This window comes from Camponotus floridanus, unplaced genomic scaffold (assembly GCF_003227725.1).
Source record: "Camponotus floridanus strain SB8 unplaced genomic scaffold, Cflo_v7.5 scaffold10, whole genome shotgun sequence".
In the NCBI taxonomy this organism is placed as follows: Eukaryota; Metazoa; Arthropoda; class Insecta; order Hymenoptera; family Formicidae; genus Camponotus; species Camponotus floridanus.
Window position 1 is genome coordinate 1,342,886 of NW_020229215.1, and position 27,995 is coordinate 1,370,880.

The 27,995-nt window shown below is 32.6% G+C and overlaps 1 protein-coding gene across 1 annotated transcript in view; it reads left to right on the forward strand.

Annotated features, from left to right (window-relative positions):
- The first annotated feature begins 5,962 nt into the window (after positions 1-5,962).
- LOC105249481 overlaps positions 5,963-27,995 on the forward strand; it is a 275,314-nt gene continuing 253,281 nt past the window's right edge. The window contains exon 1 of the mRNA XM_025409271.1: positions 5,963-7,935. Coding sequence (XP_025265056.1) covers positions 7,503-7,935 — 433 coding nt within the window. The 5' untranslated portion in view covers positions 5,963-7,502. The remainder of the gene's footprint in view (positions 7,936-27,995) is intronic.

Below are 27,995 nucleotides of genomic sequence, written 5' to 3' on the forward strand. Positions count from 1 at the left end.
AAATTCATTTAAAATCATTATATTATTAATCATTATATTATTGATTTAGTATTATTTAATACTATATTTATATTATCAATATACATGTTACTGAAATTTATTTCCGATTTGAATTATATTTTATTAATTGTATTAATATTAAACAAATTATTTACTATATTATTTCTAACGAAAGATTTATACTATAATAATAATTTACATTATAAAAATAATTTGCATCATTTTTCTAAATTTTGATATATATTTAATTTTTATTTTACATCAATTTTAAAAATTGTGACACTAGATTGCGGCCTTTAAAAGCTATAAAACTAAGAAAAAAGTAGACCAAAGAAGTATATTTCCACTTCTTGTTACGTTCGATAAATGGAGTTTTAACTGATGTCATTATAACGTTACTGCAGCATTAAAAATATAATTTGAGCAATTTTTGCATTTTCGTAGAGATCTCGAAGGATTAAAACAAAAATTATACAGCTGAAATTGTTGGAAAGGGATTAGCTTGAATTACTAAAAGAAACTAGTAATATATCCTTGTTCAAAATTAGATATTCGTAAATAATTTTATATGGAAATCGTCAATAACGATCTTAAGCGTGCCCATTCCATAATATCAACGCGGTAATCCGCTTATACCACTGATTATAGCGGGCTTCCACTAATAATCGTTAAGCAAGCATATGCCGAACCACATTACAAATTGTTATTAAAGTAACCAAAGTGTAATTACATGATCAATTTTCCGTAAATTAGGCTTGATAAATGTTGCAACAAATATTATTTTCCGGTGCGTAATTTTGTTTTTATAATTAAATAGCTTTTCGATTCCGAAACGATCGTTACATATAATTTATATTGTACCTGAACGTTTTATTCCACTAATAGTATCGCTCGATTGCTTACCTAATTAGCATTTATCGATGATTTTAATAATTCATTTTAATCGAGTTATTTCGTGAATATTATTGTAAATCCAGTATCTCTCGGCGAATTCAAATTCTTATCAATCATATGACATATCACTTAAGATGAGATTATTCAAAGTAATTAATTATGAATTGTATAATTCTATAAGTTTAGAATTAAGTAATTATCTTGGCAAAAATGAACCAGTTTCCATACAATTTCAAATAGTTTTTAAAATTATTTATTCTTTAACGCATAATCCTTTCTGTTTAGACGAGCATTTATAGATCAAATTATGTTTCATAAAAAATATCATGTGCAATTATAACTTCATTTTACTTACTTTTCTTTGTTAGCGTAACAGTTAGTAAATTACATATTTTAATAACGTAACATTAGTAACTTTAGTTACTTTAACATCAATTATTTTATTAATAAAATTACCATATAATGCAAACGGATGCGAATTAAGCCTAGCAGGCTTTGCATTGTTTGCAGATTGGAGATTCTCTAATAATACCAGTCGGTAGACGAAGCAAAGACACGCGCGATTGACTCTGGATAGCCTTTAATTTTGCCGGAGGTAACCGATCGAAGCATTTGGCTATAAGTATGTATTGAATATTCGCGAGTATTATAGATACATTACCAAACTTGAGGAGCGTCTCTCGCGGCTCAAGGTATATGATCGCGGTTGCGTGTTCACCGGCTCCCTGACCTTTACAATTTCTTTCACGAATCCTATTTGCGCTCAGTGACGTTGCAGTCGCCGAAATAAGCCCGCGATGGTTCGCGCCAGCCTCGTGAAATATTGCTTCGTTACGCTAATTCCATACCCTCCACCGGTGCATGTCGATTGCACATTTCTCTTTCTCTGTCTCTCTCTATCTCTTTCTTTCCCCCTCTCTCTCCTTCTATCTCTCTTTCTCTCTGCATTGAAGATATACCGAATTAACTTTCTAAAATATAAATTTCAGTAGCCGGTTTGGCCAATTTGATTTTAAGCTTGCGGCAAGATGACCGCATGGCCTACTTTAAAATTGGACGAGAAGGTATATGATCGAACTATGCGATATAGGTTACTTAGATTAAATTTAAATTTAGGGCTTTAATCCATTCGTTTCCACGGTTATCTTTTCGGATCATTGGATTTATTCACGAATAGCTCATAGTGTGTGTTATTTGTTCTAGTTATATTTACCGAGCACATACTGGAAATAATACTGTTAAGGAAGCAAATTACAATTACGCATTGTTTTAAATAAGACTTAAATTAAAGAAAACATTCTGCAACAATAAGATTCAGGAAAATTTCAAAGATTATAAAAATATTTAAGAAACAGATACGTGAAACTTAAATTGTAACAAAAAGAATTTTTTTCATAGAAATTAAATTGATGTTTAATTTTATCGTTCCAGAAAATCATTCAAGAAAAAACGATATGAGCTTGATATTTTTTTAATCATAACCTTTATACAGTTTGTCGCATTGACATTACGATTCTACTATTGCAAAGCACGATTCGTTGAATATATCGTAAAACTTTTATCACTGATAGAAATTACGTCGATCGCATCGATGGAATGTTAGCTTCACCGAGACTTTCTGACTGTGAATCTAGTTGATGAATGCCTATACTAATGTACTACTGATATGCTAACGCAAAATTTGGTTAATTATGTTAGTGTACTGTTATAAAAAATATTGTTGAAATTATGTTATCAAATTTTTCTGATGAATTTATGTTATATTGTGTGCACAAATTTTTATATATAGTTATTATATGTGTTAAAAGTAAAAATTAGTTTCATTTTGATATTTCAAATATGCAAACAAACAATTACATTAGAATATATTTTAGATCTTATTTAATTACCAATAAAATCAACATAAATAAAAGTTTAAATTGAAAAACTTACTCTAATATAAAGATATAATATATTTTCTTAAATGTTAAAACAACACTATATAAAAAACAATTGCAATCTGTTAAACTTTGGATAAAACAATTAACTGAGTTATAGCAAAAAAAAAGTTTTAGACATCACGAGAATGTGATGTCAATAACATTGTCATACAAATGCTTGAACTTGAAACGATTGCAATCAAGAACACGAAGTTCGAGAACGATCTATCAGCACTTCTACACTCTGCTAATCAAACAATTACGATCTCAAGCAATTAAACTTAGTTAATATCACTCGCCAATATTAGTTCAATCGCGTTTAATGGACGCAAGCGAATTACGATTGTGCGCGTCCTTTTACATTAGTGATGGAAAGTAGAATACATACTGATCAGCATAGAAATCATATATGGAGTTGCATTACTCGCTAATTATTCATAGAGTAGCGATTCGATTGTATTTAATGCATGCGCATTTGATCAAGCGTATAAAAAAGCTTAAATATTTGTCGCATGTCTTTTAAGTATTTTAAACGTACAATGATACATAATATTTCCATGAAACAGATTTATTCAATGTTATTTAAAAAAAATTTTAAACATTTAATCGTAAATAATTTTGTAACTGTAAAATCTTCACAGTATTCGATAATTTTACTTTTAAATATCTATAGAAAAGCTTATAACAAGTATGCGATTTACAAAATGATAAATTGTTGCACGAGAGCAAATAACTCACTCAAAGCATGACGCCTGCAGGTTAATTCCACATTTATCGATCGAAAGGGGAAAGGCGAAATAAAAACTGGGACGCGCAATCAAAAAGGTCGAACCACGATTTCGGATGCCAATTTTGTAACCGCGGGATGGAAACTTGTCGATAGCCGATTCTACAGCGAATTAATGTATTGAGCGCATACATTTAGTGTTGATTAATTCCGATTGCCGACATGCCAACTTTTGTCGATTTTGTATAACGCGAGCAATAGTTTCAAATTAAATTTATTTGTATAAAAATATTCTGTCTCGTGCGATCTCATATGCATGTAATATCATTCGCATCGAGTACACGAAATGTAGAAAAATCTCTCTCTTCGCCTTTTAATATTTAATGAGATTATTTGATTTTTATTTTCTGCTCCATTGTCTTTCACATATCTCTTCGATAACAAAATATTTAAAGATTTAGATCATATATTGAACTATTATCAAAACTAGACTATATTAAAATTATTATCACATATAAAATCATCAAATATAAAGATGATCATATAAAATCATCAAATATGAAAGATATAGGTCAAAGATTTTCTCTTGTATTTCAAAAAAAAATATATATTATAAATTGTAAAAAATATATTATATATTATTTAAGAGAAATTTTATAACTTATAAATAAATAAAGCAATGATTTCTAATTGAATAGTGAGACATTTCTTTTTCGAGACATGTGTGTATGAATATTATAATCTATAATACATCTGTTTTAATTAATTTTTATATAAATTTTCGAGACACAATAGAAAATCTGGGTCATATTTGATCTCTCGTTATAGAATACCTGTAACTCTGGGATGTAGAATTTTAATCATGACAAAAGAGTATGTCTTTTATGAAAAATAAATTTTAAATGAATTTATTAATCCAGTCTTGAATTGCTTTATTTGAAATTTTATTCTGGTTACTTACTTCACGATTAATATTATTATTTAAATTATATATGCATGTATACAAATTTACTAAAAGTTTCTTAAATATAATTTTTCGTAATAATATAAATAGAAAATGCGATAATCAATATCATATTATTTTTATTGCGCGAAATTCGATATGAAATATTTTGGTGCTGCAAATTTAATGAATATTTAAATGAAATATCGAATTATTGGCGTTTTCACTAAAGACTAAACCAAAAAAGGTCATCTATCGAGAATTTTGAAAAATATTCATATGCACTTATGATAATTATTCGCCTGTATTATTCGTCTGTATTGATTTATCGCTCTGGGAACCATTTTTCTCAGTTATCGTAAACATTGTCAATACATTGAGGCACCGAAGATACCTTTCCCAGAAAGAGTATCGAACGGTCATCGGTGTTTGCGGTGTTCGATGCCAAAAACGTGCGCGAGTAAGGGATGGGTTTCAATACGTATCGTTATATTTAAACAACCCCCCAGTCCGCTTACGAGCGACGACCATAGCGGAGCCGGCGGGCACTTCCGCGTAACCGACCTCGACAAGCCGGGGCGAAATGAGGTCAGGAACGGCGCACACGACGCCGAACGAGGGTCGCGCGTTTGCTTCGCGGCCCACCGGCGCCGCGGCAGCCTAGCTGCTGCTAGCCGGGGGTAGTTTGCCCCTCTCGGAACTGCTCGGCTCGATTCGACGCGACGACGCCGCGCGGGGACACCGTCGCGGCACTCCACCTGCACACCTGCAACGCGCAGCCACACACACCTGCATGCATACTCTACGGGGTGTCTACAATTTTTCGCATTGCCCCTCCTACGAGAATTTTTTGGCACGTTGACTGATCTAACGAGTCGATTCCTTTTTGGAAAATTCGGAGGAGGCTCAGATACGATGCTTCATTCGTACAGATCTGTTTCTTAATTATGTTTGTAGCTTAATACGGGATCTTTTTATTATCTTTATACCTGCATTATTTGCATTTTAGTGAAATTCTCGAAAAAATATGACACAGATCCGCCGTTTAAATTTTTCGATTAAGCTTGTCGGGAGATTTCTTTCATATTAAAAACCAATTGGAATGTAACTAAAAAACGATATTTTATAAATCGTTGAGATTTAATTTTCAAATCAAGATTCTCGTGAATCGTTCTAAGGGCGAAATATGCAAGTTTTAATACTCTTCAATCGCGCATATTGAAATTTCTCAGATATTATCGACGCCACAACAGAAAAAAATGAAACGATCAGCACGTAGCTTATTTTCTTACTACGTGCCGAGGGGTAAGTCCGCGACACCCCGTACACATGGACGAGCAAGCCAACGCCAGTTCGTGCGCAGGAGCTATCGCGTGTCGACGAGCCGGAGGGTGCAGGGGTTGGCGGGGGTGGACGTCCTCAGCGGTTCTCGCTTGTACGGCGAGCGGCCTCAGCGTCATTGGGCGTCGGGACGCCGCCACGACGCCGCGCTCTCGGTTCCAAAACGCGAAAGCGCGACCGCGAAGTGCCGCGACACGAGGACGGGATTCTTTCGGGGTATCTCTCGGTGGAATATTCGTTTTGCGAATTTAGCTCGCGAAAATCGCGAGCGAACGCTTCCTCGAGGGAGACGCGCACCTGGAGGCAGGAAAATTCGCTGATCCACATCGAGGAAAATCGCGACGTCGCGTCGAGATCGGTGGTCGATTGATTTCTCGGAGACATCGATCTCGCGCGAAAATGATATTAGTTATCGTGGACCATCGAACTAGTCGTTCTTGCAAGTGACGACGTTCGTGGGAATCTGTCAACGAGATCACGCAAGGAACATCGATAAGAGGTCACAGAAAATTCAATCTTCCGGAAGATTGACGAGTTTTAATAGATAGATTGTTAGTGTGTGTGTACGTGTGTTACGATCTGTCGACGGGGATGAATGAGAAGACCGCGTGATCCTCGATATCTCAATATCGAGATTCTTGCTTTTCGAGAGAAGCTTGTCTTTTTACAATATCGATATTCTTCCAATCAAAGCCGTGCGTTGCTCAAAAAATCCTCGCTGTTCTTGGATTTAGGAAATTAATAAATCCTGAATCTTGAAAGAAGAAAGGAGATTCGGTGTAGTGAAGAGTAGTGCAATATTTTTTCGAAGTGTCTTAAACTTGATTTACAAAAAGAGATGCTTCAAGTGAGGTAGATTACAAATTTGCAAAAAAGGATCTTTGAAACTGCAAGAAGTGTCTTAAAGAAAAGCGTTGGAGAACATTTTTGCAAAGTGTTTATCCTTTAATTCATTTAACGCCTCGCTGGAAAAAGGTTCTTAGTATCATGAAAAGAATTTATAAATTCTAAATCCGCAAGAGGGGAAAGAGAGAAAGAGAAAGAGAGAAAAAAAGGGGGTTGTCCCATGCATACGGTAAAATCTCGCTAAAAATTTTCAAGTGATATTTCGATCTTTCCACTGTAGATCCACATAATTTTAGTTCTCATCCAAAAGATAATACGAGAATAATTTAGATAGATCTCGCATCCACGAGAGTGCCACGAAAATTTTAGTCAAACATTAATTTTTTCATTTTGTATTCGTATCACAGTATACTAGAAAAAAAGATCGTCAGCATGTTGAGAATAATAATATAAATGTTAAACATTTATACGTAAAATCTCGATACTTTGCTAAAAATCACGATTACTTGTAAGACCGATTCATTCACTCTAAATCTGCGAGGGAAGAGGAATCTCTCGTAAACTCTCAATGAACGCTTATGCAAAGTACTCGAATCTTTCGACTTCGCATTTAGCTAATTTGCTCAAGAGACTACATGGTAAGGGACTAATTACAAATCCGAGCAATCGAATAGGGATAGGATCAGTCCTCCAGTAATCAAGCAACATCCCGAAACAGTCATCGCGACATTGAACGAGATAAACTCCCTGTCGCCGCGCCATCGATTCCGCAGACGGATCGCGTATCCGCCAGCGGCAGTTGGATCTCTGCGAGTGTAGGATTCGAGTGTGTATGTGTGATGACGATGACGATCGCGCCGCGGGGACCGTCGAGGTGACTCGCGGTGGCGGCGGCGACGACGACGGCGACGGCGGCGGAGGTGACAGTTGGAGAACCGGGTGGCATCGCGGCTCGCAGGATGCTGCGAGCGGGGAGAACGGAAGAGAGATCTCGCGGTGCGAATTCGCTCGCAGTCCACGACTGGTAGGACCGATGACGGGGCATCATGACGGTCTAACGGCGCGCGTGACGCCGCGCGTCGTCGCGACGCTCGCGTCGCGTTCGCGACCCCTACTGACGACCCTGACGATGCTGCTCGTCGCGCTGTCCTGCTGCTGCGCTCGCGCCAGCGAATTCCCCGAACGAGAATGCTGCGACCTACCCTACCCGATCCCGGAACCCACCGGCAGGTCCACATCCGCGCCGACGCCGACCGGAAGGAGCGGTAAGTTGTCCCAAGGAATGTATAGCATACACGATGGTCGAGACCAAAAAGAACCAAAAATAATATTTAAAATTAACGACGGGATTAAAAGCGGATGTCACGGATGTGTAGTGAGGCAATTTCCTGCTGTGAATACGCACACATTTATTTATCAAATGTCGAAGGATATGTATAAGCGCACATATAATGAATGTATAAAAATTGTCTTGTTAGATATTTTTAATTTATAGAAAATGGTAATATAAAATAATGATATATACAGGTTGTTTCTTAATAAGCGCGAAAAATTTTAGGAAATAATTCTTTGTCAAAAATTAAGGGGGAATTTTTTATATAAACATATACTCATACATCCTACATCTCCTCCTGTGGAGTTACACTTCTCCAAAAATAGGGATAAAAATTGGATTTTTATTTTTTAGAGTTTAAGTTTGTATTATAATTCTGTTTTTGTTCCAATTTTTTCAACATTACTTAACATTTATTCTAATTTTATTTTTATTTTAAAATTTAACTTCTCGTAATTCGAAACTTATGTCATTTAGCATCATATTGTATGATAATGTATTTTATTTTTTTCTTAAAAACTACTAATTTTATGAAAAAAATAAAAAAAATAAAAAAGTTTTTAAATAAATCATACTTTTTAATGCATATTTTTAAATAATCATATTCCAATCCATTAAAAAGTTCTAAAAAATTGAATAGGGGCTACTAGTTCCCTTTTTCATTCCCTTATAATAATACGGGAGGCTGAAAAAAATATTAATAACTTTTTTACTAGTAGAAAATATCCACCTAATTTCATTTCTTTAACTTGTTCCAAATTTAAGAAAAAAATAGAAATCTAATTTCTACATTTTTGGAGAAGTGTAATTTCACAGGGAGGGATGTAGGAGTATATGTTTATATAAAAAACTGCTCTTAATTTTTAGACAAAGAATCATCTCCTAAAATTTTTCGCATTTATTAAGAAACATTTTATATATCTTTATATAATATAATCATACAAATAATTATAGAAATTAGATGCGAAATATAAAAGTCCGAAAAATTATTGAATTGGCTAAAAATTATTGTTTCATCTGTTAATTTAAACGAGAGCGTAAAAAAGAGAAACGGATAATATTGTGATTATCAATAGCATATCGATTAAGGTCAGTGCCAGCGAATTTTGATTTTTAATGAGATACCGGGGGATATATAAACAGGGTCGTGAGCGAAAATCTGCTTTCATGCAATTCGCACACAACACCAATTATTAGCGAAACAATGAAATAATATTCCGACATTAGCACCGGATTGGAAAATACATTTCCATCGAATTATAATGGTTATGATTAATCATTAAAAACGCATTTTTATTATTGTGACACCTGCGAAATTAAATGTGCGATATATATTGGCACAGAAGAAAAATGTGTATATATTTCCGTAAAGTTAATTTTAACAATAAGATGCAATGCAGTACGATCTAAGAAATATTTATGATCTGAGATAATCATACATATACACAACACATTTCCAGACACATGCAGGTTCAAAACGATAAAAGGGTAAAATAAAAAAGAATACTGTAAATTTAAAGATTTTAAAAGTAAAAGATGTGTCATGTAACAATCTTAAAATTTACTTTATATTCATAAGAATCTGTTATCTCTATTTTTTGAAAATATTAATTTTTTATGCCATGTAATATAATATTCTCTATTTGACTAGAACACCATTGACAGGGAAGGTAGGTTCCAATAATTGGACGGAAACCAATAACTGTAGGTATGCCCCAGCCACGTTCCGTTAACCGCAGCTACTGGATACTACGATTCCTGTTCGCGAATGAGCGGATCATTAATTCGGTTATAACGGGTTATTAATTTAACAGTGCGTAGCCAACTCAAGTTTGTCGCATTATCAATTTAGTGATAAACCCAAAGAATCATAACTCGTGTATTTTTAACTTCTCTTTATCGGAATACGATTAATAAAACTGTAAATTTATTGCAATCAAAAATTAATATGTCCACTTTGCCTCTCATTTGCTTGTCATGATAATGATTCAACTAAACTTTAACGGGATTGCAATGATTAATTAATACAAAATATTTATTAAAAAATCCAAGTGTTGAATAATATAGATTTAAGCTATAAAAAAGGTAAAATTATAGGTTTTTATAAAAAGAATATTTAAAAAATTGAATAGTATAAATAAATTGCTTGCTTTTCAATTTGTTTATTGCAGCGGTATATGCATTGAATGGTTGCTAAATTATTTGAGCAGCAAAACTACTTAGCAAAGTAGCTATTGAAAGCATTCTTTGATCAGAAGAAAAACTTAGTCATAGTTAATCAATAAATTTTTTAAAGGAAGATTCATAAAATCATGAAGTAGAGACATAAAAATCAAATATAAATAAGAAGCATTATTTATATTATGCATTATAGAATTATTGACTTTTTATGCAGCAAATGCAAATGTAAATTTAAATAACTAATGTTAAAAATCTATAGAGAGTTTTTTGATTCGCCAATGAGTAAACTATAGCTCACGACTTTTTCACGACTCATAGCTTCCTCGAATTAGTCGAAGTTCGTAGTTGCACCGTGTCGGTGTATAAAATAACGAGGGAAGTTACCGCGTAATTGATCGCATTATTTGTGTCTGTGTGAGCACTCCAGTCTCGTACTCGGATGAACTTCGATTGAGGTCGCGCGCTCGATCGAAGATTATCTACGCTCCTCGCTCGCTAGAGCGATAGCGTAAGTTCAGGCAGAGTGGAAGTCGTTTGTACCCCTTGTGGAATTTCTCGCAAGGCATCGGCTACGTGACCATAGAGAGCATTAATGATGAAAGATTCGATCCGCTCTATTCGCACGTTTATACCAGATGACCCTGAGTGGTTACTTGATGCTGTTCTAATTATGAATACATGTAAATAAGATTGCATGTAAATAGCTTTTTTGATAAAACAAAAATTTCTCTTGAGAAGTCATTATCGTTTGTGATTTTCGAGTTTTTAATGCTACAGTTTTTAATGCTATGATAGTTTTATAATGAATCCCTTACTCTCTTTACAACCATAATCATATATGTTTTTACATCTTTATCTATGATAATATAATAATACATATATACTGTTTTAAAGTTATTTCATTTAAACATTGTATTATTTGATTTATAGACTGTACATCGCACAATTTATTTACATGTTAACAGAAATTATCCGATTTAATGAACACTTTGTACACATATGACTATGTTAATATAATATGTTAATACATAGCTGAGGATAATTTTTTCTCCGTTACGCACATATCTAATTATTTTTGCATGTTCGCTATTTAAAACTATCTGTACTTATTTGTCCATATTTTATCGTTGGAATTCAACACGTATTTTGCTTGGAATAATTTTTTATTTTTATATGCAATCATATGTAAAAACGTATCAAATTACGTGTTGTCATTCTCTGCTCTTTTAAATGGTATTTGGTATGTCGTCATTATATTTAATAAAATTGGAAATAATTAAAAACAAATATAGACAATAAGCAATATATTTCATTCATGGAATAATGATTTTCTTCAGAAATCTACATTTAATTAATTTTATTATACTTATAGCGAGAAAAATAAAAATGCTAATTACAGAAATAATTTCAATTATAATTTTGAATATTTAATTTTTACGTAAAATAATTATTCACTACATGTTGATCAAGTTTTTAAGAAAGACTTTTTACTTATAAGCAATTTCCTTTCCCTTATATTATATAAACGTTTTCTGTAAAGTGTCTATCAGGAAAGATCTAATGACGAAACGTGATCTGCTTTATCGATTGTCTCGCTTAACGGTTATGGAATTAATTTCTTGGTGGGCGATTATGAGCTCGCCAAGCGTATAGTCGGTTTCTTTTTCAGAGGTGCTGAATTTTCGAAGTAATCAGGAGCGACGAGAGTCACGTAAATGCATAATTGCAGTCGGTTCGTTTGCACTCCTTCTCATCCGTGACATCCCGAAATAAGCTTCCGCGGAATCGTCTTACATTCCCCACGATACTTTGCCACAGTGGTATGGCGTTCTACGTGCTTAATGATGAAAGATGATCACCCGGACGGGTTCCAATTTATCGCTCGTTTATCGGCCGGCGTTTCATAAAACGTTCGGACCAATCGAGGGCGAAACAATTCTCTTCGCAAAACTTGCGGCAGAACGTTTAATTTGCGTTAACTGGAAAACTTTGCCTCAAGAATTGATAGCAATTTTGCTGGAAGTTAGCTCAGGTAATCCATCATAATCCAGAACAGAATTGTACAGTGTCGTGCAAAATGAGACCAAATGACATTTAACATATTATGAGAAAACTAATTTCAATATATATAATTGTGAAGCTCTTTTAGAATTCTACAATGATTTAAATGATTTAAATACATTTGACAAAATATTAATTTTCTTAACAAAATATTTTCCACTGTGTTCAAATTATCATTCAGTGTGCGAATATTATTTGGAATTTTATTACGGAGATAAAAGTATTGTAATATTTCATTTCATTAATATTGATCTTATAAATTGATTGTATTAATAATCAGAGTTATTAAATTCGTCAAATTTACGTACTTTGTGACACAGCGGCATTGATTTGTATTATACATAATATAGGACAAAGCAACATTCATTACCATTCGATGAAAATTTACAATTTGCGGATATATAAAATATTAATTTCTAGTATATAGCTTATTTCAAAAGGTAGCGATTTAATGTAATTAAAGTGTCATTTAATTTGTGATTCTCATTAAAAATTTTATTATTAAACATTGCGACCGATAAAATATCACGACAATTGTAACGAATTTCTGATCGATTATGAGCGCATTGAAATGATGAAAAATCCAGAGATAATTTGAAATAATTAGATTAACATATGGAACGTGACGTATATTGATATCTCTGTATTGATTTCCACGCCGTACGGTTTCAGTAGACACTCCACGATGGAAATTGTTCATTTCCCTGTGGAAGTGCCGCATGTCCGAAACATTGACTGTATCTAGACGTGGGATATAAATAACGAAATACGTTTAATCCGATCAAACCTGGCTAATCCCAAGATTTATCGTTCGATACGTTGCATAATTCATCGATTCTTAGCACGCCGGATTTGTGAATCGCACCGCAGAATACTCCTCTCGACACGAATAGGATGGATTCTCGACGTTGCTGGCATGTTTTATTCTGTGTGTAATATCGATCTACACAGTGTTTTAAAGTATTGAATAATTTATACAATTTTTATTTCACTTCTTAAACAAAAAACATTCCAAGTTTTTAATTAATTTAAAACTTGAAAAAAATTTAGATTTAAATTAATTAGAAATATTTTATTAAAGAATATTAATTTAGTTATTAACTCGTTATTAACTCGTTCAGAAAAATTTTATATTTTAAAAAGTAATTTTATACTTTAATAAAACAAACTGTACATCATAAATATATATTATAGATTTTTTTCTCTTATCAAAAAGTAAAATATAATCTATTCGCTATCGGTTCCATTTCTTTTATAAAAAATTAAAAGATAATGTGTCTTGTAACATGATTTTGTTATTTGTATTCTTTTAAAATTTAACTTTTAAGTGCACAGTTTATCTCTCAAAGAAAGTGATTTAAAAATATTTTGTGTTAGTTACGATGCTTTAATCTATAAAATTTATTGTATTTTTAATTATTCATGATTTGACAGTTATAGTTTTAACACATTGGAAGGATTTTCAATCATCTTTACAACTCGACTCCATCTCTTTTATCTATATTTTTAAAAATGTATTTCTCCGTATCTCGTATATATCGTGATGCGCTTTACGCTAACAAGTTCTTTGTATCAACTGTCTTCTTTTACCGTGCGTTTCGGACGTCAAAGCGTTTTCCACATCTGCCGAAATGCGTTAAGGCAAGTGATATAGGAAGAGTGCCAGTTCGTTTATATAAAAGAAACTATCTCTCTCAAGAAAATAAAATACCAAACTGTGAGATTAAAGAGGAAAGAAATTCAGAAAGCGTTTGCAAACGTCTTGACACGTTTCTTCTTTGAAAATCAATTTAGTTTAAGAGAAAGAAAATTGCATAATCAAGGAAAATTAATGATTTATTGGCAATGTCTTTTCTTTACTAATGTTTAAATATTGCATTTTCGAAAATATACTATGTATATTTCTATTTATACATTAAAACATTTTTTGTAAATAATATTATATAAAAGTCATAAACATCTTTAAAACCAATTTTAAAAATAATATATATAAAATTATTATTATGAAATATGTAAATACATATAACATTCGGACATATGTATAAAACATAATGTCCTTATATATATTTCAACAATTTTAAATTCAGAAAATTAAAATAAAATTTGTTCTAATTATGATAAGCTGCAAATGATATTTTCAATAAAATATTTTAATGTATGCTAACAGGTACAATGCATATTTATTAGATAATATTAGATATTGATTATGCGGTTGAAAATCTATCCTATGTATTCTAATTTAGGAAGTATTTATCAAATTAAATACAGACACTATATATTAATTATATTAATAGATATATAGAAATATATACTTTAATAGACAAATAATTCTTAATCAACGAATAATATAAAATAATTAATCAATGAATAATGAAAAGTAATTAAGTAATTTTTAAATGCAAATAAAATGCAATTATTGAAGTAATATTGTGTATTTTAAATAGCAAATTATAATTTTATATATTCTTGTTTTATATTATGTAAATATAATCAACTTTTTAAATAGATTTTTATAAAACATTGAGTTGCATTTTATTTCGATCATACAATGTATAAGATAGATAACATCGTGGGATGAAAGGCAGAGTGCAAAAGAGGCAAGGATGAATATCTCCATTGATGTTAAATCGCAGACTGAACCGGTTTTAACGTCGCAGCTATTTTCATGCGACCTACTTTATGTCGAGTCGCACCGTAACGAGCTTGCCTTCGAACAAATTCAAAGTACCTCCAAGTCGACATTTCTGGTCGTTCGTTCGTTCGGCAATTGCGAAATTTTTGACTGTTCCGATAATATCGCTCTCTCTCTTTTCTCTTTTGCATGTAAAATATTACCGCAGTTCTAAATCAACATCATTTTATCCTACATTTTATTTCCGTTATAATCAAGCGTTATACTTTTACTCCTTGTTAAAAAAACATTATTGTTATCGAGTCGACATTCCCACAAGAAAATTATTACATCGAACAATCCACAGCATCAATTAAATTATTTTGTTTATTTCAATCTTTAATTTGAAACAAAATTAACGATCTTTGCTTACACAAAATATGCCTTATTTTGGCCGGGGTAATCGGCCATGCCATGCCGACCAGCTCAAAATAGTTGGCGCATTCTTCTCGAATAACGGCGCTTAAAGCATGTTTGGCGTCGCGGGGCGCAAAATTAATTTCACGGCCGTTAATCACGTGGAATGACGTTTCATATGCACGTCGGCAAAGTCGTCCAGCGGCGTCGCGACGGAGTAGCCGCGTTCACGAGACCGCCCCGGAATTCCAACGTCATCAGGGGGAAAAGCTTCACTAGTTGAACGGATCGTATAAACCCTCTCGCGTCGTCTTATTTCTCCTCGTGTTTAGTCGTCACAGCTTTTTCATTCGCGCTGGAGTGTTTATTCTCTTTCGCTCTCTCTTTCATCTATTTCAACATAGTCCTGCTCGCCTCCTGGGAACGCATCAGTTTCGCGATAGTATTATACCGCCTTCAGGTTCTATTTCTGTCGCGAAATATGAAGAGACAGCAAAGATAGATTTGTACAGAAAAATATTCCGTATTCCACAAAATTTGTTAAGCAAAATGGTCAAAGTAGGAAGAACAACATTTGCGACAAATATGTAAATTTACATGTAATTTATATAAAGTTATAACGATATTTTTCTTTTTTTCATATAATGTCTCTTCAATTAATTTATTCGTCGATACATAATATTAATATTTTATTAATTAATTATTCGTATTCGATCTTAAAAGACAATGACTCTAGTTTATGCACTTCTTTTTTTTCTTTTCAGTGCTAGTTTAGCGTCATGAATATCAAACCTTGAAAACTCGTTGGTTATTTTGGGAAAAGTTTTATTTATATCTTCTTTATTCTTCTTTTATATAAAATAAAAAAACATTAAATATTTTATATTTCGAACAAAATACGCGCGATAAATGCTGACATGCATTTTACACAAATTGGCATGTTTTGTTATCCTGAGAATCAAATTTACGCGAATCGATCGTCGTGCGAACAGCCAGGGTGGCAAATCGAGATACATAACGACTTCCGTCCGGAGAAAACGCTTAATGAAATGCGACTGCAGGATCCGCACGTCGAGTAGAGATTAATCGCGGTGAATTCGGAATGCAACAGCGGATTTGTCGAAAAGGGGCAACGAAACTGGCGAATAAATCAAGCGTCCGTTTAATCCGCAACATTCCTGGCAATTATGCAATTATTATCCAAGAGCGGCAATTAATTTCTTTCGATCCTGATCCAGCAATTCGCGCGATCCGATTTTCCGATTAAATAGTAATCCAGTCAAGATAATCTCATAGAAGACACGTTTGAAAGATACGTCTTCGGAATAGAGAGCTAGGATAAAAATAAGAGGATAGAAATGGCTTGACCTTGTTGATCAGCCAGTTGAAAAGCTCGATGCTTGTTAAAATCGACAGCACGGAAATTTCCATCAGCGTATCTCGAAAATACACACAGGGTGTTCCATACCTTCGGGTCTAGCGATTGCAACGAATTGATCTTATTGTAACGGAAACAAAGTAAAGTTATGCAAATATGCTGTTAGAAAAAGTATCTAGTTGTTGAAATGTTATTATAAAAAGAAAAAAAATGCTATTTATAAGTTTAGAAAATATAATTTATCTTATATTACTAAAAAATAATAAACATAAACAAGAAAATCTTAATTAATAAAAGTTTTATTTCGGAGGATTTAATGTTAATAGTTTATATTAATAGTATATATATATATATATATATATATATATATATATTTATATATATATAAAAGAACGTAGTTTTCTAGAAAAAAGAAACGTAAACTAAATACTATTTCACACAGAACGTAAATCTATATATAATAAAAATGTATGTGTGTGTATCAAGTATTTTTTTTAAAGAAATTCATCTCAATTCAAATAATCTGTTGTAATTGTAAAGCTGCTAATATCTGAAAAATTAATAAACTATACATTATAATATAGTATAATATTATATATTTATTATAAATTTGTAAAGAAATTCTACTAAAAATGTAAATAAAAATAATTAAGACAACCTTGCGATTCATATTGTTTATATTATTTCAAAATATATTAAAATAATTTAATTACATGTAGCTAATTTTATTTTAATTTTATTGCAATTTATTTTAATTGTGTAATTATATGTATCCAAAATTTAATTATCTGTTACTTGAATATTATTTACAATATTTGAAATAATAAGTTTAGTGAAAGTAAGCATAAAATGTTATAAATAATGTTCAAGTAACAAATAATTAAATTTTTGATATGTATAATCATATAATTAAAATAAATTGCCATAAAATTAAAGTAAATTTAAATATATGTAATTAAACCCTCTATTTTATTATGTTTTAATATAATACAAAATATGTGGGTGACGAGATCGTCTTAATTAATACAAATAAAACAGACAAGTCTGATCAGAATCTGATTAAGATAAAATAAAATAGATAAGTGTAATCACAGTCTAACAAAACTAAGATACATCTAACAAAACAAAGATAAATTAAGCGATTACGAAATCGCAACTTGTTTGAGAGAAAATAAACAAGTGCGTTCTAACTGAAATAAAATAAATTGAGCAACTCGATATTGGATTGTTCAAGAGAAAATAAAGCAATTGAAAGAAAATGCAAAGCGTTGGCATCTATGTTAATTTTAATTAGGTAGCTACTTGATAAGGATATATGTTTAGCATTGTACGTTCCAGATTTTCTTGTTTTCTTATAGAGACTATTCGAATATTTTTATTCAAAATGTGAAATGCGTCATTATAATACATAATTATTTTATTATTATAAAATTTTGGTTTAAAATATTTTAAAATGTTCAAAATATTTCTCGAAATATCATAATTTAAATTAATATTTCTTAAACTAAAATACACAAAATTATTTCTTAATTAATATATTAGTGTCTAAAAGGTTTTCTTTTCCAAAGATTGATAGCAGTTTTCATTGGATTGATAATAGTAGTTTTTTACTTTCTCTTGACTGTTTTTTTTTCAAAATTCTTAACAAATATGATATTGCGAAAAGACAACATAATAATAATAATTTAAACTAATTTTTATAATAAAATAATAAGTATTCTTGTTACTTTGATTTACTCTATAACATTCCTACAGATCAGTAGATACAGGAAGGACAGAACAGATATATCTAGACGAGTCGGAAGATCTGGCATTACGGTCATTGCAATTCAGTGGAATCAGTCGACGCTTCGCGGGGCGTCGAACCCTTATTATGAACCAGCAGCATCGCTTGATGCAGGTTACAGGGGTTGCGCGAGAGACCGGGGTTAGGGGGGGAGGGTAAATAACGTTCGAGAAACCAATATCGGCAAAGCCCCGGTTGCTGCGAGACAAAAGTTTCCTGGTCGAGTTCGCTGGGCAAAGGCAACTTCCGGCAATAGTGTTGCGGCAAAGAAGCAGGAAACGGGAGAGGGAGAGCGGATAGAGAAGGAGGAAAATAAGGCTCGCGTCCGTTACCCTCATCGATCATGGGTTGTAACTATCCGTTCGTAAAACGTTACGTTTCCACGAAAATGATGTTTTCTTCTTGCAAAGCGCCGTGGTATCAGTTGTCGAACGGCATTTTTTAGTATATTATGCTTTCATAAGAGATTTTTGCCGATAAATTAACATAGTCTTGTGTAATCTAGTAACACATGACACAATAATACAATAATACAACAAATACAACAAAAATATATAATTCTCAATTAAAATATCATTTTAGAATATGTTACATGTGTGAGGAGCGATAGATCATACGACTACATTTCAATCTTGTCAGTTTAAAAATTATTCAAACCATACATTCTTAATTACTCAGAATACATTATTATAGGCTTATAATATACAATAGCATTTATACAATAAAAAAAAAATATAAATCCACGAGTACAATTCAATTAAGGTTGAATCATCTTTTGAAATAAAACAAACATATACGTAAAAGTACAAATTGTCGTCGAACATATAAATGGGACAATGAAATATGTTTGAACGAATGCACGCGTACATCACGTTGTAAAGCAATCGCTTTGAAATCTCTCGAATTAAATGCATTCGCATGGTACAACTATTCGTGGCTCATCGAGTTCTTCGCTGCACACCGGGTATGAAATACCGTGTTACGAAACTGGCGTTTGTCGGTCTCGAAGGGTATCGAATTCATGAAATGGCTTTTTTCATTCGGATGCAGTTGGAAATCGAGTCCGTTATCAATCTCTCGGACGACTCTCGATATTACACTCACGCGATTTTCGAGCGTTTATAACGTTTTTAAATGGATCTTTCAACGCGCGTAGTCTTAATTTTTAACGTTACGTTAAGTTATTGCTTGTATTAAATACAATGCGAGCTATTCTGGCTGAAGATCGCGCGTCAGCTTTTAAAGTCAAATTTTTGTTGCAACTTTTATTGAAAATTATTCTTTACGATATTTCTTTTAACGTTAAATATTTTCGGTATAATAAATTTCAAAGTAAGCTAAAATCTACCTGGAATTATCTTGAATATTATATCTACTTACATAAGCTGATATTATCTACATTCTTTCCTAAAATTATTTTTTCAGTTTGCAAATAGATTTTTACCTTTAATTGCTAAATAACGGTTTTCTTTTGTTTATTGCATAAAAGTAGTATTTTTGAAAAAACATTTTATAAAGTAACTTCTTATAAAATTGCGATGCAAGCAAAATCCCCTTGTGCTTTTTATTGCCGTAGCACGCATATTCGTAAAATCGCGGAGAGGCTCGACGCGACGTCAAGACGACGCTTCATCGTTTACATCCTTATTACAGGCCTCCTCTGTAGAAATTGCGCTTCGTTCGCGCCAACGACTTCTGAGTAAACTCCCGGAAGGTAAACGGAACGCAAATATCACCAGCATTTGAACGCGATTTATCGAGCACTCGAGCCGGCTCCTTACGTACGCATCCTTCATGCCTTCGTCATTCGCATGTGTATGTGCATTTATGTAATGTGATTATCGAAACGAGTTGCTCTCTCTCCTCTCGTGTCAACATGCTCGCTAAATATGCCGGCCGTGTTTAAATAAAAACAGCGGCTGACTCGATTAGGTACGCAACATGATTGGTTAGAACGAAGTTGGATTGAAGAGCAGAGTGAGTTTGTTCAATCTTTTTACCGTGTGTTTCTTTATTGATTAAGAGACAAATCTGTGAATTTCTTTTTCCTAAATTTTGTTAAAATCAATCTTTGATCGACAAGTTTATTTAACATATTATTAATGTTTTTAGTCCTTCGTTTATAATTTAATTATTTATTTTTATAATTATGTATTATATAAGCTACGTAAAAATATATTCGAGTCAATTTAATTTATTTTTAATTTCAGCAACAAACAGGCAGTAATTATAATTATTTTTTTAAAATTTTCTTAATTTTTGTTATTTTTGTACACATATTGATAAAAATTATTTATTTTATTCCACATAAAATCTACTGTTTATAGGATATCAATACTCGGTAAAGCATTTTGAAGCTCTTGTCATCGCACATTTCAACGTGTTATATTGCATATAACAACATCATTTTGGCTTACTATTCGCATTTTTACTACAATGTATATAGTGTGTGTATCCGAAATAAAATAATACATCTGAATAATTCGTAAACAATAGGAGTTAGGAAATAATGATTTAAATAAAAACTGTGGAGTACATAAGTGGTAATATATACATATTTGTGTATGTGTGTGTACAGTATTTGCACAGCATTCGGAAAAAATAATCATTTACAAATATCCTTATCCTTTGATGGGATTTATCAGATTATATATATGGTATATATGCATGCAATTATTATATAATTATAATAGTCGATAATTACCTTACTAATTGATGTTCTTTATATTGTAATATCTTATGTGCAATATTACAACAAATGATTACGTTAATCAAAATTAATACATTACACTAAGTACTTTATAACAAAGCTATCGAATGCTTCATTATTGGAAGAAATAATTTAAATGTGTTTTTTTCCTTTTATTGAAACAATCGATAAAACATTGCTATTCGAATTAAAAAAATCATGCATCATCGATTTATATTATATTACGATGTCACCTGCCGAACACTATGTGTCTAGCATCTTGAGTGACATTTGGGAGAACATATTTCCGGACTTTTTCTAAACAGAGATATTCTACAATTTCACAATTAATTTATCTATCTTAATCTGTCTTCTATTTATATGTGAAATGAAATCGCGATGCCGGTATATACTCGTAATATCGTTAGGAGATGCCGTACGGCGGAAAGCGCGCTAAAGCTCGCGACGTGCCCGCGATAAATCGGAAGTGCGGTAAAATAGAAGTTTTCCGAGCGATTGAGCCCGCTCGGAAATGCATGCGGCGTATTTTTCTCACCGCTACCACCATTTTTCCGCAAACGTGGCGGCGACTCGCGATGAGTTACAACTGCCATAATGCTATGCTAGTCGGCGCCTCGGCGCGATCACGTAGAACTGCGTACGTGGACCGAGTGGTTGCACATGCACATGCACATGCACAAACACGAGTACGCGAATACGTATCGTCGATACACATTCGGCGAAGACGCGGCCGAAAGATTATTTCGGCGAAACGTTGCATTAAATGCTCTCCATCCAACGCAATTACGCATTCGCGATGCATTCGCGTCGCTACAATGGGACGTCGCAGCATTATATTGATGTATCCGATTTGATTTCGAGGATCCGAATTCGTATCTTATTTAATTTTGACCGGAAATACAATTAATCTTCTTCTTTCCCCGAACACGGAGCTCTATATATTTTTATATAATCACTATTGATTAAATTTCAAAAATTGCCAGACAATTAAATTTACAGTGAGAAATAAAATAAATAAGATGAAAATTTCTTTACTCTTGTCTATAAAATTGAAACAGATCAGAAATTAAGTTGCAAATGTAATCCACTCGTTAAAATTGATATAACATGTAAATTAATAATTGTAAGCAAAGAGAATAAACCAATAAAAATTTGATGGATAAAATAAAAACGAAAATAGCACAACTGGGGACACAACCTAAAATATATTGGCATCAAAATTTCTGTGTATGTAAAAAAATTCTATATATAAATTCTATATATATTTAAATATATACCTTTATGTTTTAGTAAAGTGGAGAACTATTTAAAATTTCTATCAACAATTTATTTCGAATACTGTGTCGGTAGAAGAATGTCATGCTTATACACTTTGATAGAAGTAGAATTCTATCAAAGCACTACTGTTGGCACAAATTAACTCGGGGGTTAATTTTCATTTTGCAAGTTTCTGTGGATACATAAAGTCCATCGAAATTCTTTAGAATTTAATTTCTGTCCATAAGTATTAATGGAAATCTCAAGTTTGCCTTATCGCAAAACGCAATTAACGGGGATTAGCGCTCCGCTCCCTCGGGTCGTTCGATGCCGGCGGGTTGTCGCGGGCAAACTGCGCTCTGCTACCTACCCTATAGATTACATATGAATAAATGATCGACCGCGCGACCCGACGCTGTTGGAATATCCGGAAAACACACACGTATACACACGCATTTAGCGTGCACTCGCTCTCTCGCGAGTGGCGTGCGAGATCGTCGTCATCGTGTCGACCGCCAGACGGCAGTAAACGGTCGACCGCGATCCCCGCTAAGAAGGGGGATGGATAGGGAGAGAGGGTGCGAAGAGGCGGGATGATTTTCCAGGGTGGGACGGTGACGACGGTTTCTTATGCAGGGTCGTAGGAGAGTGCCGCGAGCACGAGAACGAGCAGCGGCGAACCCAAGGAAAAACCGCCGGTCAGATTAGATCTTTCCCTCGTACGGTTAAGCTCTACCAGGGTCCTGCGCTTGCGATAAGGCCTGAAAACGCGCTCGTTCACGGAGCTTTCGTGTCGAAACCCGACGCCCCTTCGCGTGTTTACCCCTACGACAATTCCCCCCTCGACCCCTTTCCTCCCGATCAGGCACTGGCGACAGTGTTATAAAAATATGCCGGTGTGCGCGTTCATGGTTTCTCCGATACGAACATTTGTGACGCGAATTCTGGCTTCTTAAAAGACGCTCGCAAATATGCCGGAGAGAAGTACCGTCAGAAAGTACTATTTTTATCGTTGATCTGAGAGCCACAGATCGACTGTATCTTTTCGATTTCTGAAACTTATGGATAATTTGCCGATTTTAAAATTTATAATTTGCATTTTTCATTTATAGAATCTATTTCTTGTAAATCTTCCTTTCTTATTTGCTCCTGCTCTATTGCTATTTATAAACTAAATATCTACTTTTAGAAATATTTTATTTGGAATTCTTTAAATATTGAATTTTAAAAAAATATATAAATTCTTCGAAAGTAATCTAGATGTTCCCCTAGTTTGATAAAAATTGCTCAAAAGTAATATCCTGCAGCAAGACAATAGTTTAAGTAAAACAATATCTCTTGCCCAATGTTTATAGTTTTAGTTATAATATTTGTGTTTGAAGGAAATCGAAATAAAAATTACATGCTATAAAAATATATAGATCAATGATAGAAAAATCTGATAAAAATCTTACAAAAGTTATCATTTAAAATTTAAAAAAAGAGACAGAGAGAAAAAGAGATTGCAGTAAAATATGCAGTAAAATAGCTGAAATAAAAGTATGTTTTGCTCTTTCTATGAACTATTTATATTTTTTATGAAGTTTTTTGGATGAAAATATATTTTCGCTTGTAAGAGCGAGAGAGTTTAATTATTATCCCATTATTTAATAAAACATTGGAATTAATATTAACATACATTTATTTTCTAAAGTAATTAATAAAGGATATATGTATATAATTTTCGCACAGACTATCAATTAACCATCATGCTAAAATCTCGGCAATAAAGGGTTCAACATAGAGAAACCGAGTTTGCATAGGCGGGCCAACTATCACAAATTCGCCGGCGAGACAGTTTGATTCACTGCAATTGAATAACAAAATCATTGTCGAGCTGCGAGAAGGCATATAATGAAAGGAGTGTTGTAATCAACCTTCTCCGTCATTTATGACCGTCAGGGCCTCAGACGATCGTCTGCTCCGCCCTCGACCTCCGCTTTGGCGACGATGACGAGTTTACACGCCATCCGGTAAGCGTACGCTAATTCTAATACTGTCGTCAATTTTGATATCTGAACACGGAGAAAGATGTGAAATAAAGAATAGTGATAAATTTTAGAATTTTTTATAACTCAGGAATTTCTTTTTAATAAAATTGATAAATGCTCTTTTGTTACTTATAAGAATAAAAATTATTAAATGACAATTTTTGTACTTTCTTTATCTTTTGTTACCGTATCACAGATTTAATATTCTAAATCTATTTTTTATCGATTATATGTATATTAGTCTTATTTTTGATATTAATTTTCTTGAAGTTATACTAAAAATATTCATATATTTCAATAAAAAAATAATAATAAATAATTGTAAATTCTAAATTACTATAAAAACCCTTCATATATTTTAACTTAAAAAAAATAATAATAATTGCAAATTTTTCGCCATATTTTCTATAAGATATTTCAAAACTAGAGAATAAAATAGTTATATAGATAAAGATAACTATTTTATTTTCTAATCAAATATTATATGAGCGAAAGAAGCGGCAAAAGTCGCTAGGTGATATTTTGTAGTTATTCTACCATAGTGCTTTTATATTTTTTCCTCAAGTTTATTCGCGTGTCGGTTCGACGACGACATTAAAAGCAGAAACTTGCGGCGGTTGGTACGCCACGTGGCGTGTGAAGTCGTCGTCATAGCCCCAACTTGTTCCTCAGTCCAAAATAAAGGATCGGGCATGATTCCTGGTGATTGTGCAAAAGGGTGGCAGAATTTGCAAACGTATGCGGTCGCTTTCTCTTCGTCGAGTAATAATAAGTTTTATACGTTCTCATGGGTGAATGCATTTATTCGCAAGTTCTTTCGCAGACACGTTTTTGTTACTACTTTTTGCAACGGGAATAAATTGTGATACAGTATATTGAGTAATTTTAGAATATTGTAAAAATCTTCAACTCAATTTTTTTAATAAAAACATTTATAAAAATATCTCTTTTATGTTGTTGTTAAATTACTTCTGTTGTTAAATTACTTTTGTAAAATAAAATATGTTCCACTAATAACATTCAAACTATTTGACAGCTAAAATATGTACAAAAATTATATAATGGTGTAAGGGGGTAAGAATAAAACACAAAAAAAATTGTAATCAATTGCAATTATGTCCTTATATAAACTAACATTAACTGATTATATTTTTGTATCATTAAAAATTATAATATAATATACTGCATTATGCACGCACGTATCGCATGTTTGATATATAGTTTGATATATTTGATATATTTTAATGCTAAAAATAGAATGTTTTAAGTTATTTTATTTCATATTTTTGAATATCATGTTATAAAATATGAGAAGAGTATTTTTTTTTCTTCTTTGCAACTTTATCCGAGATACCCGGTAGCATATGTCGGTACCAATTACACGAGGAAGAAACGACAGCTTTAACACAACGAAAATGCAGGAGCAAACACTTCAATGAAACCACTTGGAGAAACATTTAATTCGATTCTGGGCGATGCGTATTGATCGAATTAAAAGTCGAGTCGTGCTGGTCGCACTTGCCGTTGACTCTTACTACTTTGCTGCGTATCAATATCGGGAATTTCTATGTAATTACTGTGAATTTCGACTTGAGTGAATTTGACTTCTATTTATCTTTTGTGCACTTTTTCCATGATAATTATTAACATTATCAAATTAACATGTGTGTTAATTAAAAATGTTTATAATTTTACAAAAAATGAAGGAATTTATTATACTGTAGTACTGTAGTACTGTAGTTATTATACTGTAGTAGTTTTTAAATAAAAGAAAGTTTTTAATAAAAGAAAAAGTTTCATTAAGTTTAATTAATATATTTATTAATAATAATGCTAATGTTAGTATTAATAAAAAAGATTATTTATTTTTTAAAATACTCAAACGAAAGAGAGAGACGTTTATTTAATATGATAGCCTATATAACCATATGATTTATTTACTCTTTATTATGTTATTTATTAAGAAACAAATTATAAGATTTTTAATCGACATCAAATGATATAGATTATCAATATTTAAGAGTGATAAAGTTTATTGCGAATAAAACTTAGGATGAAGAGATTTTCTCAATTTCGATAGATCATGCGGCTTACCTAAATCATCCTTCTAATGCCGCTAGAAAGGGCATCCGTTTGCGCCCGATCTTCTCTCACCGTGAGACACTCGATGCATCGCAGGCGCGATGCAGATTAGGAAAATACGCCGGAGGTGCAACGATATATTGGCAATAAACCAACGCCCGGCGCATCGGGCTGTGGATAAATTATTGTCGGACGAAGCAGTGGGGAGCTCGCTGCAATTCCGTTGCTACGTCGCGTCGCTATACAGCATGTTGCAACGCAATTATGTGATGCGGACGGAAAGGCGCGCATGCCGATTATGCGGCTCAAAAATATTACTTATGACAAGCCTCTTGATATCGAACGACTATTGTTAATCGGACGCGTCTTGATCGTTCAATTATATAATGGCTTCAACATCAATTATTTTATGAATGTTAACAAACTGCATAAATTTCCTTGAAAAGTATGATGATTAATAATGATACTAATTTATGATGTTTTCGTAATCTTTTAGCCTAAGAACAATAATTTAAGTTACAGAAATAACTTAATCATTTAAAAATAAATTTAATCACGAATAATTCATTCATTTCTTATACTTTATTTAATATTAATTAATACTTAATTTAATATAACTTTATTTATTATATTTAATATTTATTAATACTTTTATGCCATATCGCGTTATCTTTATAATCCTATTATTAAACGTTCAATTTCAAATAATTATTTTTAATTCAACCTTACATTGCATGTCACCTGTCTATTACAAGCACACATCTATTCAATATATGTATATATGTACTCGTATGTATGTGTGTGTATGTATAATATTCTAGATATACAAGAGCATATTAGATATTCCATCATCTCTAAATTGTTGAGTGTAACATTTTTATGGCCGCGCAATCAAAAAATTGTATTGTGCCAATAAATCTGAGATTGATAACAAATTCGAGTCACATAGATATCTGCGTGGTATAATTTAATGGCCACCCATAAAAAAAGAAACTTCTCCGTGTTTCTAGACAAATGTCAGTGGCGCATCTTGCAGCCGTTTATAAAACACACCAGCGACATTATTGATTTCCCAACAACGAGCCGCCTTCTTCCCCGATTCTTATTCCTTACTGGTCTCTTTGCGCTCACGTGCGATTCATTTCCCTCGACGGGGTATGGCAAAATTATAAACGAAACGACGGAATCTCGTGACCTCACTTTCGTGCGAGGCATCGATCGGGTCGAGCACAGCGACGACGACGGCCGCTTCGACGGCTCGCTCGTTCCCGCTTGTTTCCGTTTGCGAAAATGCGGATTACAAAACCATCTTGCTGCATTGCGCCTAAACGCCTAATCTAGATCGTCGGATTATTCAATTTTATATGAAAGTATATAGGATAATAGATTTGAAGTAATATATATATATATATATATATATATATATATATATATATATTAGATTTATTTAAAATTTATTTAAAATTTAAAAAATATGAT